This window comes from Rhinoderma darwinii, chromosome 1, assembly GCF_050947455.1.
Source record: "Rhinoderma darwinii isolate aRhiDar2 chromosome 1, aRhiDar2.hap1, whole genome shotgun sequence".
In the NCBI taxonomy this organism is placed as follows: domain Eukaryota; kingdom Metazoa; phylum Chordata; class Amphibia; order Anura; family Rhinodermatidae; genus Rhinoderma; species Rhinoderma darwinii.
The window spans coordinates 76,717,961-76,739,395 of NC_134687.1; the positions used below are offsets into that span (position 1 = coordinate 76,717,961).

The 21,435-nt window shown below is 45.5% G+C and overlaps 1 protein-coding gene across 3 annotated transcripts in view; it reads right to left on the minus strand.

Moving 5' to 3' along the window:
• The window catches only part of NMU (neuromedin U), a 102,844-nt gene that overhangs the window by 41,949 nt on the left and 39,460 nt on the right, over positions 1 to 21,435 (minus strand). For 2 of the 3 annotated variants that reach the window (XM_075849614.1, XM_075849617.1), the window contains exons 2-6: positions 6,610 to 6,665; positions 3,481 to 3,525; positions 3,329 to 3,388; positions 2,110 to 2,139; positions 1,963 to 2,013 (exon numbers count right to left, since the gene is read on the minus strand). In XM_075849614.1, the coding sequence (XP_075705729.1) occupies positions 1,963 to 2,013; positions 2,110 to 2,139; positions 3,329 to 3,388; positions 3,481 to 3,525; positions 6,610 to 6,665 (242 nt within the window). The remainder of the gene's footprint in view (positions 1 to 1,962; positions 2,014 to 2,109; positions 2,140 to 3,328; positions 3,389 to 3,480; positions 3,526 to 6,609; positions 6,666 to 21,435) is intronic. The other variant, XM_075849615.1, reaches the window with a different exon arrangement.

The following is a 21,435-nucleotide window of genomic DNA, read 5'->3' on the forward strand; positions in this document are numbered from 1 at the left end:
CACTGTCTACAGGGAGGCTGTATGGCAAAATCTACAGGGGGCACTATACTGTGTGGGGGCGACTAAGCGGACATTATACTGTGTAGGGGTACTACAGGGGGCATAATACTGTGGGCACAATTAGAGGACAAAATACTGTGTCCTTGAAGGGATTGTAATATATTATTAAATATTATTATTATACTGTATGGGGGCACCAAAGGGGTATTATAATTTTTTATGGGACATTTTTTATTAATGATAGGGTGGGGCGCCGAAAGATAATTTCGCACAGGGCGCCATCTATCCTAGGGCCGCCCCTAGATGTACCAACGTACATGACGTCCCAAATCTGAACTATGAGGAGAGCATTTAGAGTATTTATGATCTAGAGTAAAGCAGTGCTTACCCAAATACTTATATTGAAAAAAGATCTCCCTAATATGATTCCATAGTAATTGGGGTAGAAAAAAGACCTATGTCTATCAAGTCCAACCAGGGGAATGGAGAGGACCTGGATGAAAGACAAAGTGAGGGGTAAATCTTGGAACACTATTTCCCCCAAATGAACCAGATGTTTTTTACTTATGATCTCTGTTTACTAGGAAGTACTAAATGTATTTGGTATGTTGCAACCAGCAGGTGGGAAGTGCAATATAATTCAGGCAGTGGGGACAATTCTGGACTTCATTACTCCTGCAGGCTTTATTGATGATGTGACAACAAGATCCCATAGGAGTTCTCCAGGAAGAATGACTACCAGTACCCAGCTCTGAATTTAGAAATACAAGGTAGGTAGATATTCCTGGATGATAATGGTAAAGTCTGGCTGGAGATATCACTACTGAGCTATATGTGTTTTTTTAAATATAAGGTTAAAGCATGGCTATACTTTGAGATGATTTCTCAGAATAAGCTGTCATATGTGTTTACATGAGGAATAAAACGACTTCTGGCCATTATATGACTTGTATTCTGCATTGTTTAGCAGTTCTCTGCTCTACAGACTCAACTTTTAATTCTTAGTTGTCTCTAAACTAGTGGGCAGAGCCTAACGGCTATCATGTCTTCCATACACAGCACACCGAGAAGGGGAGAATTTCGCTCTCCTATCTCTATCTATCACATATGTATAAAAGCTGCAGCAGCATGGAGGAGATTATACAGCAGTAATGAGCAGTGTAGCTGAGAATTCAGCACTGGTGTAAGAAATAACACCAGGAACCTGAAGCACGTCTGTCTCTATTTTTCTCCTCTCTCTTACTCTGCTACTGCTCTCCTCCCCCTCCCTTCTCCATGGACTTCTATGGGCAACTGTAACCTTATCCCTCAGTGAACTGAGAGCCCATCTTGTCTAAGACAAGACGGAGAAAGCAGTAAATGAAGTTAGTGAAGTCTAGGAAGGGGGAAAGGTGCCTGCTAAGTGGAGAAAGAGGCATTTTTCTCTAAAAAGATATGTTGAAAAGTTTCTTAGAATCGCTTATACTATTGATATATGCAAAGTTTGTTCAAAGTGCAAAGTCTATTTAATGGGGCCTACAGTTAACAAGCTGTATCCTGAATAGATTATCTGTTTGGATATATTTGTTATTAAGTTGTTAGACATTTTTAATACAAGACAACCAAAAGAGGGGCCTTATTGATTTTTTGTATTTGAAGCTATTATTGTTATCTTTCACTATGGAAAATACAATACATTTCCTGATGTACTGCGTCCTGTACCTATTACACATATTGCTTTTCTAGTGCTATTGATTCTGTATTTTCTTTAACTCATATGGTGTGGCCCTGGGTCGTATGTAATGCCTTCTTTCTAAAATTGATCCTGCAGAGAAGTAATATTAATATCATTGTCCTGTATTGCACACTTTCCCAGATGTCTAACAGGACACCGTAGAACTTCTATTATCTTACACAGCACAGGATGTGAAGCTGATGTGAGTTATAGTTTGGAGGTTTTTTCCCCCCAAAACTGCAACTTACCGTGTTGTCTGAGTTTCCTGAGTCATGAGTCTTAGAATAATGAAATAAGAACTGTGCAGAAAAGAAATTAAGATGCTATTTTACTTTACAAAAAGTTTATCAGGTAAGGACATCTTCACAATTTTAGTGTCGTTTCGCAAAACTCACCCTTTTAGATTCATCTTTTTCCTCTAGGCCCTGTAAAAGAGAAACAAACAATAGCTTAAAAAAAACTTTTTTTTTAAATATTGGGTTAAATATATATTTAAGTATATACCAGCAGGGTAGAAAAATCAAATGAGGTTTTCCACCTAAACTAATACGAACAAAAATTATATTAATACTGGAGTAAGAGGTTTGAGTACTCATGTTTTTTGTGTCCTCAGCTAAGTACATACTCAGCCTTGAAGGGGTTGTCCAATCTGATAGATAACAACTGAAAGTGTGCTCCTGCTGAAACCCCCGTTGTCAGCTGTTACCTATGGGAGAAACGGTGAGCAGCCATACATTTCTCATGCCGTGGTTATTGCAGGAGAAATCTGTTATGTCACACCTTGAAATGAAGAGGGAGACACTCTTCGCAATGACTCCTTGTTTGGCTAATAGAGGGGGATCCCTAGTAGGGTACCCACTATATGACTCCATATTCCCTAATGGAGCATATGGACAGGGAAAATTTACTGATTATTTGAAAGTATATTGTCAGGTAAATCTATTTGCCCAGGAAGCACTCAGTTTGCATCTGAATTAGCCACTTAATGCAATTTTTTATTTATTTTTATAGGAAACCCTCAGAATTTCAACATTTCCAAACCTTGGTGTGTCTACTGCCAGACTTTCATCTCAGCTTCCGCGCAGACTGTCATAATGTCACTCACACACATTGTATGTTTTTTATTCCTTGGATTTAACTGCAGTGTGGGTCACTTTGACAATCTGCACCTACATGATGTAGATTGTGCATTGAAAATCCACTGATGGAACATATGAGACTGATGATGGATCTATAACATAATCTAGAAATAAAGGATTGCCCCAAAAATGACTTGGAAAATGTCAATTAGATATGGCACAAACATCTTATTGACGCACATCCAGATATTTTTATAACTTGCATTCGTTATGATGGAGAATGACCACGCATGAGCATCCACCTCTCCATTAATGGACGGCACCAGCATCGTCCTTTGCTCAGGATCAAGCAGGTTCAACATCTGGGATAACTCGGAATCAGGCATCATATGTATCCGCTGAGAATGCATCCCAAATATTGCAATCCAGCATTATTTCCATGTTTTCTGATCATGTGATATATCCACTTATATGAGTTTTGTGTACAGTTTTAGCTAGCCCCTATTAATACAATGTTATGAAATGTTTTGCTTACCTGTGATTTCTGCAGAATTTCCATTACCATAAAGCAAAGTTCTTCTAGAGCACTTGACACCTGCACCATAAAAGACAGGACGTCCCGTCAACTTACAGCTCTATTTTTATACTGTAGTCAATGGAAAAGATAATTAATAAGAACTCACTCACCGCAGGCTGGGAATCTGACAGCACAGCAGAACATGCATCATCTATCTGTAGATATAAGAAAATCACAAAACAAGAATAAAAAAATGTAACCTGCTGACTGTCAGCAGTTCTGTACACAACACTGTTAGGAAAATACACTTACATTATTTAACAGCGAAAAGAGATGTCTGATCCCAGATGGTCTGTACTTAGGTAATACTAATGTTATTACACTTCAGGTCTGTCAAGTTGTTTAAAATTTAATTCAGTCTGTTTTATTGAAAAAAAAAAAAAGCTGAGTGACAACCAATATGGCTGCCATTACAATTCCCATAGGGGTTGCCGAGCTTTGGCAGACTTTTTTTTAAGGGATATCTGCTTAGGCCCCATGCACACGACCGTAAAAACGCCCATAATTACGGGCCCATAGACTTCTATTGGCCATGGGTACCTTCTGGTTTGCTTACGGGACGGTGCCCATACCATTGAAAAATATAGAACATGTCCTATTTTTTTATTTTACGTGCCGCGCTACTATACTTTATAATGGGAGCACGGCCCATAAAAAGATTACGGGCACGGTCATGTACATGAGACCTTAGTTGGCAATAAAATATCCACTGCTCCCATACTATTGTATAATTTGACAGATCTGTCATTAAAGGTCTTAGAAAAACTAGGTTGCAACTTTCCCATAAACAGATATAACACAGAACTGGATGCCTAAACTGTGCTTTGGAGGCTGCATAAAAAAAATGTAGACATAATGTGAAGAACTATATCTGCAGTGTAACCCCAAGATCAACAATAATTACCCCTTTATAAACTGCTGCAGCGATATATGTGGGGCAGCAGGCTGTTGTATTGTCTCTTTGTACCTGGAGACTTTTCTACTCTATTATCATGGAGATCGTTTCCTTTTTTTGTATATTTTGAGTTCCTTATATGTCACATTATTTAGCTATTTGTAATATTGCTCATGGCGCTTTCTATATGTGATGGGTTTTAGTACATGTATTTTTTAGGTCTTACATTGGCATGTACTGTATGCACACAGCATTTATACGTTGATCTTAGTCATTTTTATTGAATGGTGATCATCTTATTTGTACCTTGTACATACTAGTCCATGTACGGTATGCCTTTTCAATGGTTCATACTACAGGGGGTCACTCCACTAGACTGGATCCCTGCTTAGTAGTTTTTATCTTATAGTAAATATTGTATTTTGTGAATCTGTAGGTGTGCATGTTTTTTATGTGTAGTATAACCACAGTAGTTTCTTCTGTGACACCTACTAGCATCTCTGTGTCTTGTACCGTTACCTGCTTTCCTAAAATCTCTTGGTGTTCTTCATACATTTTATCTATCTACTACTGCAAACTTCTTCAAGGGTTGGCCATCTTCCAGCAACAATTCATTGCCCCATACGTCCAGTATTATTATAACAGAGTAGATGTGCCCCCTCAGCTACTGAGGCCTATAACAGCTGCTGTTTCTGTGACCCTCGTAGCTACACCCTTGGAGGGATTCCAGTAATAAGTATCTATTAGGGAATGGTTGGTTACTTAGTTCCCTAATACATTAGTGTTGTTTAATCAATGGTGGATATGTTCTAGCATTACAAGTTTTAAGATTGAGGAACTTAATATCATACTATAAAGAAATGTCTTTTTTATCAGTAGTCACATGCCCAAGAGTGATAGGACCTTAAAGGAACAGTGTCACCCAAAAAATATTTTTAATATCAGTTTGATGTTAGTGTTTTATTAAAAACGTTTGTATTAATTTGTGTGTTTGTGTGTTACTTTTTTTTATTTTTACACTTTTTCTTCCCTATGGGGGCTGCCATTTTTTTTTCCATTTCTGTATGTGTCGATTAACGACACATACAGACATGGAATACGGCAGCTCCAGTCCCATAGGGAATGCGAACGGGGCCTGTTCCATCCACTATGGTGTACGCCGTCTGTGTGGGAACGGCGCATGCGCCGCTCCCACACAGTCCAATTTGAAATGCGCGCCGTCCGGCGCCATTTTCCTGTGGATCGGAAGTCGCGACCGGACTGTAAGATTACTACTTCTGGTCGCGGCTTCCGGACTTGTGCACATGGAGCAGCGGCAGCAGACGGAGCAGACGGACCGGAGGGAGCGGCGGCGACTGGAGCAGGTAAGTGATTTCTATGTATGTTCGTGTTTCAGTGTGTTTTACTAGTGTATGTTAACCTACTACACTGTGTGTTAGCTCAAAAAATGGCGACACACAGTGTAGGAGGTTAGACCGTTCAATCCCCTCGTTTCTCCCGGCACTAGCCAGGATAAAGGAGGGGGGATTCTGAGAGCTCACTAGAGCGAGGGATTTTTTCCCAATTTTGCAGCATAAAGCAATGTGGTTGCTTTACCACATGCAATGCTGCAATTTTGGGAATTGCTCCATCTAGTGACCAGCAATGGGAAATATTATAAATTAGAATCCAATTGAATCCAATTTATAATATTTCCTGACTCGTGAAAAAAATAAAAAAAATTAGAACAATGTTTAATCACCCACACACTAATTGTTTAACTAAAAAAAAAAATACATTTTTTGCTAACAACACATTCCCTTTAAGAAATATATGAAATTGTCTTCCCTTTGTACGAATAGTTATATGTTAAAAGCATGTCTTCCTTAATAGCAAAACTTATATCTGCTTTTTCTACTTTTACTAGGAAAAGACAGTTCAGCCATAGTCAGCCATGTTGGAGATTGTAGAGAACTGTATTTGGTCACCAAGTCACCCAGGCTGGACACAAATATACACAAACTCTTCCCTGCTCTTTCCTTCCACTTTTCTTTCTCTATGTCTGGCAATATTTTGTATAATACTGCCATAGTCAAACCCTTGTGCCTTAGAACACAGGGGCAGGGATCTCTGAAAATTGAGTTAGGATTCCCTTTATGACAGGCCATATGCACCGTAGAAACTCCTACTCCTTATGTTCCATTAATTGTAATGGAAGGAGGGGTCAGACAGAAACAGCAATAGTAATATGGAAAAATGTGCCATTTTTAAATAAAAAAGTGATGTACTAGTGCATCCTGGGAAAGAAACTAACGTCGTGGAAATATGCTTTTAGCTCCAAGAATAAAATTAGATATGAACTTACCCCATTCCACAACTGCAGCTCTTCTGCTCTAAGCACAGAGGAAGAAAATGGGGCACCTGTAGGACAAATTTAGTAAGTGACATAAAATATTTGTAATGACTAATGTATATAAAATTTAATATTTCAGATCTGCAAAAAGAAGCAACACCATTGTTCTGTATGAATATCTTCTGCATGATGGACGAAGTGGTGCCAATAAATGTAAGGGTATGTTCACACGACCTATTTTCAGGCGTAAACGAGGCGTATTATGCCTCGTTTTATGACTGAAAATAGGGCTACAATACGTCGGCAAACATCTGCCCATTCATTTGAATGGGTTTGCCGACGTACTGTGCAGACGACCTGTTATTTACGCGTCGTCGTTTGACAGCTGTCAAACGACGACGCGTAAAAATACAGCCTCGTCAAAAGAAGTGCAGGACACTTCTTTGGACGTTTTTGGAGCTGTTTTCTCATAGACTCCAATGAAAACAGCTCCAAAAACGGACGTAAAAAACGCTGCGAAAACGGCGTGAAAACGCCGCGAAAAATGCGAGTTGGTAAAAAAACGTCTGAAAAGCAGGGTCTGTTTTCCCTTGAAAACAGCTCTGGATTTTCAGACGTTTTTGTTGACTACGTGTGAACATACCCTAAGGGCTACCTGCCCGAAACAGTATAACTATGCTTGAGTTGGTAGAAATTGATGTAATGTCTTTTTTGAGCTACTATAGAGGTATGCATTTTGAAATACAGTTTCCAGTAGTACAATACTGTCTAAAAATGTATGCCCACTAGAGGCCATACACTATATGATAGAACATTAATAAGTACACCATATCTATGAATATATTGCTACATTTTTTGTGCTGCATTCCCATTTATGTTATGACGGTCTAGACACGATTAAGGATACAGTAAATTCTCCATTAAATGTCATCTGCTTAACACAGCAAGAAGTGCAGCGCCGCCTTAAAAACATTAAAATAGACAAGCGCCGGGTCCGGATTGTATACACACCTGCGTTCTGCAGGAATTAAGTACTGTGATAGACAGACCCTTATTTTTGATATTTAAGGATTCTATCATGACTGGGTCTGTTCCACAGGACTGGCGCATAGCAAATCTGGTGCCGATATGCAAACAGGGTTCAAAAAGTAAACCTGGAAACTATAGACCTGTAAGTTTATCCTCCATTGTGGGTAAAATATTTCTAAAACATGCTATTCTCGAGTATCTCAATAAAGATAAACTGTTAACGCAGCGACAGCATGGGTTTATGAGGGATCGGTCCTGTCAAACCAATCTGATAAGCATCTATGTGGAGGTAAGTTCTAGACTGGACCTGGGTAAGGCTGTGGATGTGGTGTATCTAGACTTTTCAAAGGCATTTGATACTGTGCCACATAAAAGGTTGGTATCACAGGCGTAGCTAAAGGCTCATTGGCCCTGGTGCAAGAATTCAGCTTGGGCCCCCTACCCCTCCCCAACACCATAAGACCCTGCACACCCCTATGCCCAGCCGCCTTGCCCGACGGACCCCATGAATGCCTCCACAGTATAATGCTGCCCCCACAGTATAATGCCCCATAGCTGCCCCCCACACAATATAATGCCCCCCATAGCTGCCCACACACAGTATAATGCCCCCGATAGCTGCACCCACAGTATAATGCCCCCATAGCTGCCCCCACAGTATAATGCCCCCATAGCTGCCCCCACAGTATATTGCCACCCATCGCTGCCGCACACAGTGTAATGCCCCCCATACAGTATAATGCACCCCATACAATATAATGCCCCCATACAATATAATGCCCTCAATACAGTATAATACCCCCATAGCTGCCCCATACAGTATAATGCCCCAATACAGTATAATGCCCTCCATAGCTGCCACATACAGTATAATGCCCCCATACAGTATAATGCCCCTATAGCTGCCCCATACACTATAATGCCCCCCATACAGTATAATGCCCCCATAGCTGCCCCATACAGTATAATGACCACCATAGCTGTCTCATACAGTATAATGCCCCCCTTAGCAGTCCTATACAGTATGATGCCCCCATATAGTATAATGCTCCCTCAGCAGCAGCTACCATATGAGCCCCCCTCCCAATACCCAGTATAATGCCCCTATATGTACATAATAGGAAAATAATAACATAATTACTTACCTATCCCTGTTCCCAGGATAGGTGGAGGAGATCATTCTCCTCCTCTGCACTGTGCGGTGAGTGACTCGGCGCAGACAGGCGTGATGACGTCACTGCATAGTGCCCGCCTGTGCCGAGCCGTATTGAAATGAACTGTATCTGCATCCTGAGGACGCAAAAACAGTTGGAAGCGCAGTCAGCAACGGTGTCAGTGGTGCGGCAACGAGGGGCTCGGTCGCAACTGTGACCGTTGCGACCCCTATAGCTACGCCACTGGTTCGTATATAAAATGAAAATGCTGGGACTGGGGGAAAATATGTGTAATTGGGTTAATAACTAGCTCAGTGGGTGGTTATTTCAGTATTTGCAGATGATACTAAGCTCTGTTAAGTAATGAACAGAGCAGGATAATATAATACTACAGAGGGATTTGGGGAAACTGGAGGTTTGGGCAGAGAAATGGCAAATTAAGTTTAATGTGGATAAATGTAAAGTTATGCACTTGGGCTGAGGAAATACATTTTACAATTATGCAATAAATGGTAAAACACTGGTTAGAACTGCTACTGAAAATGATTTGGAGATATTGGTGGACAGTATATTTACCTTTAGCTGCCAAAGCCAGGCAGCTGCTGCCAAGGCAAATAAAATCATGGGATACATCAAAAGAGGCATAGATGCTCATGACAAAGAACATAGTTTTGCCTCTGTACAAATCACTAATCAGACCACATATGGAATATTGTGTACAATTTTGAGCACCTGTGTATAAGAAGGACATGGCTGAACTAGAACGGGTGCAAAGAAGGCCGACCAAGGAAATGAAGGGAATAGGTGGATTGCAGTACCAAGAAACGTTATCAAATTTAGGACTATTCAGTTTAGAAAAAAGACGGTTTAGGGGCGATCTAATTACAATGTACTAATATATAATTGGACAATACAGAGATCATTCTAATGATCTTTTTACACCTAGGCCTGTAACAAGGACAAGGAGGCATCCTCTACATCTAGAGGAGAAAATGTTTCACCACCATCACAGATGGGGATTCTTTACAGTGAGAGCAGTGAGACTATGGAACTCTCTGCTACAGGATGTTGTGATGGTTGATTCTTTGAACAAGTTCAAGAAGGGCCTTGATGCCTTTCTTAAAAAATATAATCTTACGGATTACGAGTACTAGATTCTGGAGATGGGATGTTGATACAGAGATTTATTCTGATTTCCATATTTGGAGTCATGGGGGAGTTTTCACCCTAATGAGGCAATTGGCATCAACCTCATGGGGGCTTATAGGTTGGACGACTTGATTGACCTGTGTCTTTTTTCAACTTTATCAACTATGTAACTTGTTCCATCTTACTAGTTTTACCACCAGTCTAAGTAATGTGTAAAAACTGAGATTTACTATGTGATGCAAACACTAAACTGTGTAAGATCTAGACAGCGTAAACTTAGACCAGGCAGTCAGAAGATGCGCCAAATTTATCGCTGTATGATAAATTTGCTGCCTCTTGCTAGACAAGTTAGACACTTTTCTGTTCCTTATACCAACTCTTGGTAGGTTTAGTTTCTGATTAGCGCACTTTGTCGCATTTTAAGCAACACCCCCTTCACAGCTAAGTCACGCACCCTTTTTGAGACCATTTTTAATGTGTCGAGTGAGTCACAAACATCTGTTCCTAAATTAGTCTAAATTAATCCACCAAAATGTAGTGCATTTTTCGATGTATTCTAGATGCAGACACTGTAGTTGTAATGTCCGTGGCTGCGGGCTGTCAGCTTCAGCCTCCCGCTGACAGCCGCAGCCACGAGTCGGCAAGCGCTGGCCCCAGCCTCCTCCTCAGGAGACGCCAGCGCTTGCATCCACTCACCTCCGCTGAAGCCCACAGGGTGCGTGCGCACGCTCGTCCCCGCTCTTAAAGTGGCAGCGCGCGCACCGGACATCATGAACGACCTTTGACCCATGAGTACCCTGGGCTATAAGAGGGGTCCAGCCCCCTAGTTCGATGCCTGAGCGTTGTTGTGTATTCCTAGTCTGTCTATGCAAATTGGTCCCTTAGTGTTTCCTGATCCCGGTGTTTCCCGTTCCTGCTCCTGTTCCTATATCCCGTGCTTGCTATTGCCTTGCTGTGCCGTGCTTGCCATTGCCGTGCTGTGCCGTGCTTGCCATTGCCGTGCCGTGCTGGATACCACGCTTGACTGCCTACGCACGCCTGTCGTCACCTGCTTCCTAGCTTCTGCCAAGCTACTGTCCGTGCTGCCACAGGTACCCTCTATACGAACTATAGACATTGTCCTGCACCCTGTTGGCCAGCTGCCTTACCGCCAAGGCGGTACGGCCCAGTGGGTCCACAGACCCTTCGTGACAGTACGCTCAGGCCATGGACCCCGCTGGTCGGTTCAAAGTTATGACGACGACGCAAGAGATGCGAGCGGATATGCTGGACCTTTGGTCCCGACAGGACCAACTCCTCCAGGCGTTGAACATTCTTGCACGTCGGCCCACAGTTCCCCTGGAGACATCTTTGGCTGTTGCCTCAGTTAATGGACGGCCTCTGCCTGATCCCATCATCTCTAAAACCAAGCCGTTGAAGCTCCAGGTTGGAGTACTTCATTCTGAATTTATTTCTTTCCTTGTTTTGCCCAAGGCCATCAATCCTGTTCTGCTGGGCCTGCCTTGGCTTCGACTACATTCCCCAGTCCTGGACTGGAATTCTGGAGAGGTTCTCCCAGTGGTGTAGCTATAGGGGTCGCAGCGGTCGCAACTGCGACCGGGCCCCCAGCTAGGGGGGGCCCGCAGGCCCCCCTCACCACAGTAGCACAGTAGCGCTACAATGATTCCTCTGCATTGCTGGGTCCCTGCTGGGGTACAAAAGAGACCCAGTAATGTATTTTAAAGCATTGGTGGCAGCTCGGCGGTGAAATAGTCATTGCACGGAGGGGGAAGACTCTTGCCCGCCCACTGTGCTGTCCAGCCAATCAGCTCACTTCTAGCTGTTTCCCTCTTCCTCGTGGCCTGTGCAGAGGGAAAGGAATGGCTACAGCAAGAAGATCGTGTGCATGTCTGCTCCTCCCAGGAATCCTGACTCCTGCTGCTCCCTGACCCCACACCCGATGTATGTAAGTAGCTGCTAGTAATGCAGCTATTAACCCCTTCATTGTGTGTAAGTCTGTCATGCTGAGCAGTCACACTTCAGGGCTGACTGTTTAGCATAACAGACAAAGTCTATCTATCTATCTATCTATCTATCTATCTATCTATCTATCTATCTATCTATCTATCTATCTATCTATCTATCTATCTATCTATCTATCTATCTATCTATCTATCTCATATCTATCTATCTATCTCATATCTATCTATCTATCTATCTATCTATCTATCTATCTATCTATCTATCTATCTATCTATCTATCTATCTATCTCTCTCTCTCTCTCTCTCTCTCTCTCTCTCTCTCTCTCTCTCTCTCTATCTATCTCAAAAAGAATTTGTAACACATAAAAAAGCTAAATAATTCTTATACTTACGTTTCCGGGGTCCAGCGCTGGAGCCACAATGTCAGCGAATGGGCCCTATCTATCTATCTATCTATCTATCTATCTATCTATCTATCTATCTATCTATCTATCTATCTATCTATCTATCTAATATCTATCTATCTATCTATCTATCTATCTATCTATCTATCTATCTATCTCATATCTATCTATCTATCTATCTCATATCTATCTATCTATCTATCTATCTATCTATCTATCTATCTATCTATCTATCTATCTATCTATCTATCTATCTATCTATCTATCTATCTATCTATCTATCTATCTCTCTCTCTCTCTGTCTCTCTCTCTATCTATCTCAAAAAGAATTTGTAACACATAAAAAAGCTAAATAATTCTTATACTTACGTTTCCGGGGTCCAGCGCTGGAGCCACAATGTCAGCGAATGGGCCCTATCTATCTATCTATCTATCTATCTATCTATCTATCTATCTATCTATCTATCTATCTATCTATCTATCTCATATCTATCTATCTATCTATCTATCTATCTATCTATCTATCTATCTATCTCTCTCTCTCTCTCTCTCTCTCTCTCTCTCTCTCTATCTATCTATCTATCTATCTATCTATCTATCTATCTATCTATCTATCTATCTATCTATCTATCTATCTATCTCTTATCCAATCGCGGTGTGTCGGCGATTCACAGAGTGAACAAGTGACCGGAATGAAGGGGAAGCAAAGCTCGTACGAGCACTGCTCCCCCTTCAAAATAGCTGATTAGCCGGGGGTCCCGGCAGGTGGCTGCTAGGCACTGTATCTAAGCCAACCACATGGTAGGCTTACATACATGGCCCTGTGATCCTGTCTGCTGGACCCTGTATCTAAGCCTACAATGGGTGTTACTAATGTTTTTTTTTGTTTGCTTGTGTTTTTTTGCAGGTTCGGTCATTGGACTACTTTGGATTCGAGGACTACTTCGATGACAGCTTTTTTTATTTTGAATAAAATGGTTAATGAGGGTTGTGTGGGGGCGACAATTACGAAGGCGGTTGTAATAAAGTTTAAAAAAAATACAAATATACAGAAAAAATATTTTATTGAAATGAAAAAAAAAAACACAGAACCCTCATTAATCATTTTATTGAGAATATAAAACGGCGCCATCAAAGTAGTCCAATATCCGAACCAGTAAAAAAACACAAACTCAAAAAGAATTTGTAACACATAAAAAAGCTAAATAATTCTTATACTTACGTTTCCGGGGTCCAGCGCTGGAGCCACAATGTCAGCGAATGGGCCCTGTATCTAAGCCTATCATGTGTGATACTGTCTGCTGAGCCAATGTATCTAATCCTATCAATATCTATAGGGTTGTAGTGCTATAGATATGCTGTCTCATATATATGTATATATATATATATATTGCCCCTGATATTTTAAGACCTTAGTAACGCCCCTGGCTGCTAGTGTTGCATCATTGAGTTACTTAGGAGACCCATTGATGCAGCTGAAAGCTGTGGACCGTCGACCATGAGAAGAAATTTGGGGGGGCCCAAGAAGAACTTTTGCACCAGGGCCCATGAGCCTTTAGCTACGCCCCTGGGTTCTCCAATGGGGCTCCAAGTGTCATGGTCGTTGTCTGTTGCAGATCCATCCTGTCAAGCCTCCTCTGCCTCAGTCGTTGGCGGGACTGCCTCCCCATTTTGCTCAGTATGCAGATGTTTTCAGCAAAAAGGAGGCTGAGACGCTGCCTCCACATCGGACCTATGACTGCCCCATTGAACTGGTCCCTAATGCCTCTCTCCCCCGTGGACGGGTATATCCTCTCTCCTTGCCTGAGTCTCTATCCATGTCGGCCTATATCTAGGAGAATCTGGAGAGGGGTTTTATACGAAAATCTTCCTCCCCGGCTGGGGCTGGATTCTTCGTTAAAAAGAAGAATGGATCCCTTCGTCCCTGCATTGACTACCGGGGCCTCAACCTGATCACAGTCAAGAACAAATACCCGTTGCCGCTCATCTCTGAGCTGTTTGATCGCATACGAGGGGCCAACATTTTCTCTAAGCTAGACCTGCGTGGGGCTTACAATCTAGTCCGGATTCGCCGGGGTGATGAATGGAAGACGGCATTTAACACCCGGGACGGGCACTACGAATACCTAGTGATGCCCTTCGGACTGTGTAACGCTCCCGCAGTGTTTCAGGAGTTCGTTAATGATATCTTCCGGGATCTACTCTATGTCTGTGTTGTTGTTTATCTCGATGATATTTTGATTTTCTCCCCAGATCCGACGACTCATCGGAGGCATGTCCGTCATGTTCTACTACGATTGAGGGAGAATAATTTATACGCCAAGTTGGAGAAGTGCGTCTTTGAGAAGAGTTCTCTGCCCTTCCTGGGCTACATCATCTCGGATCAAGGCCTCAAGATGGATCCTGAGAAAGTGAAGGCTGTCCTGGAGTGGCCACGTCCCCAAGGCTTAAGGGCCATACAGCGGTTCCTGGGATTCGCCAATTTCTACCGGCAGTTTATTCCTAACTTCTCTTCTCTGACGTCTCCCATCTCGACCCTTACCAAGAAGGGTGTGAACGCCAAAGTGTGGACTCCAGAGGCAGAGTCCACATTTATTAGCCTCAAGAGAGCCTTCACTTCAGCCTCGATCCTCCATCATCCTGACGTATCTCGGCAGTTCTCACTGGAAGTGGACGCTTCCTCTGTTGGTGCAGGCGCACTTCTGTTCCAGAGGAGCTCCAAAGGAAAGGCTACAACTCTAGACTGTTTTCTTCTGCTGAGCGCAATTACTCCATTGGAGATCGGGAGCTGCTGGCCATCAAATTGGCTCTGGAGGAGTGGAGACATCTTCTGGAGGGTGCTGCTAAAGATGTTCTGGACTTTGTCTCTTCTTGCACGGTGTGTGCCTCTAACAAAGTGACTCACTCCAAGCCTGCCGGTCTGCTTCAACCTCTGCCTGTACCCAATGCCCCCTTGCAGCACATTGCGATGGACTTCGTCACAGACCTTCCCCCCTCAGCAGGATGTAACACTGTCTGGGTGGTGGTAGACCGGTTCTCTAAAATGGCTCATTTAATCCCGCTGACCGGCCTACCTTCTGCTCCTCGTCTGGCGAGTCTCTTCATTCTACACATCTTTCGCTTGCATGGCTTGCCTCTTCACATCGTGTCAGATCGGGGTGTTCAGTTTACCTCTAAGTTCTGGAGAGCCCTCTGTAAACTCTTGGATGTGAGTTTGGACTTTTCCTCTGCCTATCACCCCCAGTCCAATGGGCAAGTCGAGAGGATCAACCAGATCATGGAAAATTATCTCCGCCACTTCATCTCTTCACAGCACGATAACTGGGTACAGCTTCTTCCATGGGCCGAGTTTTCTGACAACAACCACACAAGTAAGTCCACCACTTCCACTCCGTTTTACATCGTGTACAGTCAACATTCCAGAGTCCCTCTTCCTGTATCAACTTCATCTCAGGTACCCGCTGCTGACTCTGCATATGGGGACTTCCTGCAAATCTTGCAACAGACCCGGTCCTCTATTTTGCTGTCGGTAGATCGCATGAAGCGAAAGGCAGATACTAAGAGAGCCGCCTCAGTATCTTCCTGGGACTAAAGTCTGGCTGTCCTCTCAGAACATTTGCTTGAGGTTGCCTTCATACAAGTTTGCTCCCAGGTTCCTTGGTCCTTTCGAGATCCTGCAACAAATCAACCCTGTCTCCTATAAGCTGTGGCTGCCTCCTACCCTCAGAATCCCTAACTCCTTCCATGTGTCCCTGAAACCAGTGGTCCTGAACCGCTACAGCAAGACTTCTAGTTCCACAGTTGCTTCCTGCGGTCCTTCTAATGTATTCGAGGTAAAGGAGATCCTGGACTGCAAAAGGGTAGGAGGAAGGACTTTCTATTTGGTGGACTGGAGAGGGTTTGGTCCTGAGGAGAGGTCCTGGGAGCCAGCAGAGAACCTCAGTGCTCCTGCTCTTATTAAAAATTCCTCTCTCACTCTGGCCCCAAGAAGAGGGGGCGTAAGAGGGGGGATACTGTAGCGTCCATGGCCGCGGGCCGTCGGGTTTACTCACCTCCCGACGCCCGCAGCCATGGATCTGTGAGCGCTGGTCTCCGTCTCCCTCCTAGGAGACGCCAGCGCTCACTTCCGCTCCGTTCGGCTGTGTCCCGCAATTAGGAAATAGTCATCATCATCAACTGCCACGATTTCCTGGTCTATAAGAAGGTCCCTGGCCTTCTAATTCTTGCCTAAGCATTGTTAGTTTTCCCAGTCTGTCTTGCAAATGGTCCCTTAGTGTTTCCCGTTCCTGTTGTTACCCGTGCCTTGTTCCCCGTTCCTGTTTCCCGTGCTTTGCCTTAGTGTCAAGTCGTGCCACGTCTAGAGGAATCTGCCACGTCCTGTGTCATCTGCCACGTCCGGAGGAATCCGCCACGTCCTGTGTCATCTGCCACATCCGGAGGAATCCGCCACGTCCTGTGTCATCTGCCACGTCTGGCGCAACTTGCGTCTCCTGTGTCATCCGCCACGTTTGGCGCCATCTGCTGCACCCATCTCATCTGTGCCAGAGCTGCGGCCACTGTCTGGACTATCCAGGTACCCTTGTGCGGGACATTGTATTTCTGGGGTTTCCTGTGGTTTGGCCAGCTGCCTACCCGCTGCCCCTTCCTGACCGCTACGATGGAGAAGCAAGTGCCTGTCGCGGTTTCCTCAATCAATGCCAGATCCACTTCTGCTTGTATGCTAGGACATTTTCGTCTGACGGCACCAGGGTCGCGTTCATCATGTCTCTCCTCACCGGAAAGGCCCTTGCATGGGCAAACCCTGTCTGGGAGAGACAAGGACCAGAGACCCGTGACTTCCCTGCCTTCCTTCGGACGTTTCACATGGTGTTTGAGAAAACCCCCGGCCGGGTCTCATCTGCAGCGGCTTCTTTGATTGACCTGCGCCAAGGAGACACCTCCGTGAGTGAATATTCCATCCACTTCCGCACCCTGGCGGGAGAACTCGCATGGAACAATGAGTCTCTGGCGGCTGCATTCTGGCACGGGCTATCTTCCAGAATTAAAGACGAACTTGCAGCTCGGGATCTGCCGTCTACCCTGGATGACCTCATCCTTCTCTCTTTCCGGATTGATATGCAGATCCGTGAACGCCTCCAAGAGGTTCAACGGGAGGGAGCTCTTCCTAGTCTTGGCCCCTACATCGCAGCAACCCCTGCTGTCCTCTGATGCCGATCATCGTCCTGAGAAGTCGGTAATAACAGACCGTTATAAGCTATCCACCCAAGAGAGACTACGCAGACGCACATATGGACTTTGTCTTTATTGCGGCCTCGAAGGCCACCTGGTGCGCCTGTGTCCCCAAATGTCCCAAAACCTAAGGTTGCTTGGAGTAACGACCCTGGGTCAAGATGGTCTTCCGGCTAAACTATCCATACCCGTGACTATAGTGGTCTGCGAGAGAACGCATCAGGTCTCTGCTTATCTGGACTCTGGATCCGCTGCTAATTTTATCCGAAGAGATCTGGTGGATCGTCTGCAATTACCCACCACCCCTCTGGAGAGCCCATTGACCGTTGCCTCAGTGAATGGACTACCTCTGCCAGACCCAGTTATCGCTGTGACCAAGCCGCTAAGGCTCCAAGTGGGAGCTCTTCACACCGAACTTCTGTCGTTCTATGTCCTGCCTTAAGTGGTTAACTCTGTGTTGCTAGGCCTGCCTTGGCTCCGACTGCATGCCCCAGTTCTGGACTGGAATTCTGGAGAAGTTCTTCAGTGGGGCCCGGAGTGTCAGGGTCGTTGCCTGGTGAGGATCCGTTCGACTCAGCCTTCGCTGCCTTGGTCACTGGCAGGATTGCCTGGTCATTATTCCGCTTTCTCGGACGTCTTCAGCAAGAAGGAGGCGGAGACTTTGCCCCCATATCGGGCGTATGACTGCCCTTTTGAACTGCTACATGGTGCATCCCTTCCCCGTGGTAGGGTATATCCTCTCTCCTTGCCAGAGACTCTGTCCATGTCCGCCTATGTGAAGGAGAACCTAGAGAGGGCCTTCATACGAAAGTCTTCCTCCCCGGCAGGAGCCGGGTTCTTCTTCGTCAAGAAGAAAGATGGCTCTCTTCGCCCTTGCATCGACTACCGTGGTCTTGACCAGATCACGGTGAAAAATAAATATCCGCTGCCACTGATCTCCGAACTATTTGATCGAATACGTGGTGCAAATTTTTTTTCCAAACTAGATATGCGTGGGGCTTACAACCTAATCCGGATTCGCCAGGGCGATGAATGGAAGACTGCATTTAACACCCGTGATGGACACTATGAGTATCTTGTAATGCCCTTCGGCCTGTGTAATGCTCCCGCGGTCTTCCAGGAGTTTGTGAATGACATTTTCCATGACCTCCTATACGTTTGTGTTGTAGTCTACCTTGATGACATCTTGATTTTCTCCCCAGATCCGGTGACACACCAGAGACATGTCCGTCAAGTTCTGCTACGGTTAAGGGAGAATCGTCTGTACGCCAAGTTGGAGAGGTGCGTATTTGACAAGGATGCTCTACCCTTCCTAGGCTACATCGTCTCGAATCGAGGCCTCGAGATGGATCCTGAGAAGGTGAAGTCTGTCCTGGAGTGGCCACGCCCCCAAGGCTTGAGGGCTATAGAGCGCTTTTTGGGATTTGCTAACTTTTACAGGCAGTTTATTCCGAACTTCTCTTCACTGACTTCTCCCATCTCTAAACTTACTAAGAAGGGTATGAACACCAAGGTGTGGACTCCCGAGGCAGAGTCTGCATTCAATAGCCTCAAGAGTGCCTTCACGTCAGCTTCTATCCTCCATCATCCGGATATCTCTCTACAGTTCTCGTTGGAGGTGGACGCATCCTCTGTCGGTGCTGGTGCACTCCTGTTCCAGAGAGGTCCCAAGGGCAAGTCAAGGGTATGTGGATACTTCTCTAAGCTCTTCTCTTCCGCAGAACGTAACTACTCGATTGGGGATCGGGAGTTACTGGCCATCAAATTGGCTCTGGAGGAGTGGAGACATCTACTAGAGGGCGCAGCTCACCCGATCTTGATTTTTACGGACCACAAGAATCTGACCTACCTCCAGACGGCCCAACGGCTGAACCCTCGTCAGGCCAGGTGGTCACTGTTCTTTGCTAGGTTTCTGTTTGAACTTCATTATCGCCCGGCCGACAAGAATGTGAGGGCCGATGCCTTGTCCAGGTCTTTCGAGACAGAAGACACCATTGAGAATCCACAGAATATTATCGACCCATCCTGTATTGTCTCAGTCAATCCCCTGCAGTTTGGAGACATTCCTCCTGGGAGGACTTTTGTGCGCCTGGCTGATCGTGGAAGAATCCTCCGTTGGGGTCACTCCTCTAGACTGGCAGGTCACGCGGGGTTACGTAAGACCCGGGATTTAATTGCTCGTCATTTCTGGTGGCCCACGCTGGCCAAGGATATTATGGACTTCGTTTCTTCCTGTGCTGTATGTGCAGCCAACAAGGCCACCCACTCCAGGCCTGCTGGCCTGCTCCAGCCATTGCCTGTGCCCAATGCTCCCTGGCAGCATATAGCGATGGACTTTATCACGGACCTGCCTCTCTCTGCTGGATGCAGTACTGTCTGGGTAGTGGTGGACCGATTTTCGAAGATGGCCCACTTCGTTCCTCTGACCGGTCTTCCTTCCGCTCCTCAGTTGGCAAAGTTATTTATTCAACACATCTTCCGCCTGCACGGCTTGCCACAGCATATTGTGTCCGATCGGGGGGTTCAGTTTACCTCAAGGTTCTGGATAGCCCTCTGCGGACTTCTTGGCGTAAAGTTGGACTTTTCTTCTGCCTACCATCCTCAGTCTAATGGTCAGGTCGAGACGATCAACCAGATTTTGGAGAACTACCTACGCCACTTCATCTCCAAGCAGCATGATGACTGGGTGCAGCTGCTCCCATGGGCGGAGTTCTCTTATAACAATCACACCAGTGAGTCTACTAGGAGTACTCTGTTCCGCATTGTCTATGGCCAGTATCCACGAGTTCCTCTACCGATGCCTGATGCTTCTGAGGTACCCGCAGCTGACTCCACGTTTAGAGACTTTTTGCAGATCTGGCAGCAGACTCGATCCTCCATCCTAGTGGCAGTGGACCACATGAGACGGAGGGCTGACACAAAGAGAAGAGAGCCCCCTCGTTTACTTCCTGGCACTAGGGTCTGGCTGTCGTCCAGGAATATCCGACTGAGGGTGCCATCATGTAAATTTGCCCCCAGGTTCCTCGGACCATTCGAGGTCCTGCAGCAGATCAACCCTGTCGCATACAAGCTTCGGCTGCCTCCCAACTCCTTCCACGTCTCCCTCCTGAAGCCTGTGATCCTAAACCGCTATTCCAAGACTCCCAGCCCTGCGGTTGCTCCCAGCGGCTCCTCGGACATCTTTGAGGTCAAGGAGATCTTGGACACCAAGAGAGTTAGAGGAAAGACCTTTTATTTGGTGGATTGGAGGGGGTTTGGTCCCGAAGAGAGGTCCTGGGAGCCAGAGGAGAACCTCAATGCCCCTACTCTTCTAAAGAAGTTTCTCTCTCGCTCCGGTCCCAAGAAGAGGGGGCATAAGAGGGGGGATACTGTAATGTCCGTGGCTGCGGGCTGTCAGCTCCAGCCTCCCGCTGACAGCCGCAGCCACGAGTCGGCAAGCGCTAGCCCCAGCCTCCTCCTCAGGAGACGCCAGCGCTTGCATCCACTCACCTCTGCCGGAACCCGCAGGGTGTGCGCGCATGCTCGTCCCCGCTCTTAAATGGGCAGCGCGCGCACCGAACATCATGAACGACCTTTGTCCCGTGAGTACCCTGGGCAATAAGAGGGTTCCAGCCCCCTAGTTCGATGCCTGAGCGTTGTTGTGTATTCCTAGTCTGTCTATGCAAATTGGTCCCTTAGTGTTTCCTGATCCCGGTGTTTCCCGTTCCTGCTCCTGTTCCTATATCCCGTGCTTGCTATTACCGTGCTGTGCCGTGCTTGCCATTGCCGTGCTGTGCTGTGCCGTGCTTGCCATTGCCGTGCCATGCTGGATACCACGCTTGACTGCCTACGCACGCCTGTCGTCACCTGCTGCCTAGTTTCTGCCAAGCTACTGTCCGTGCTGCCACAGGTACCATCTATAGGAACTATAG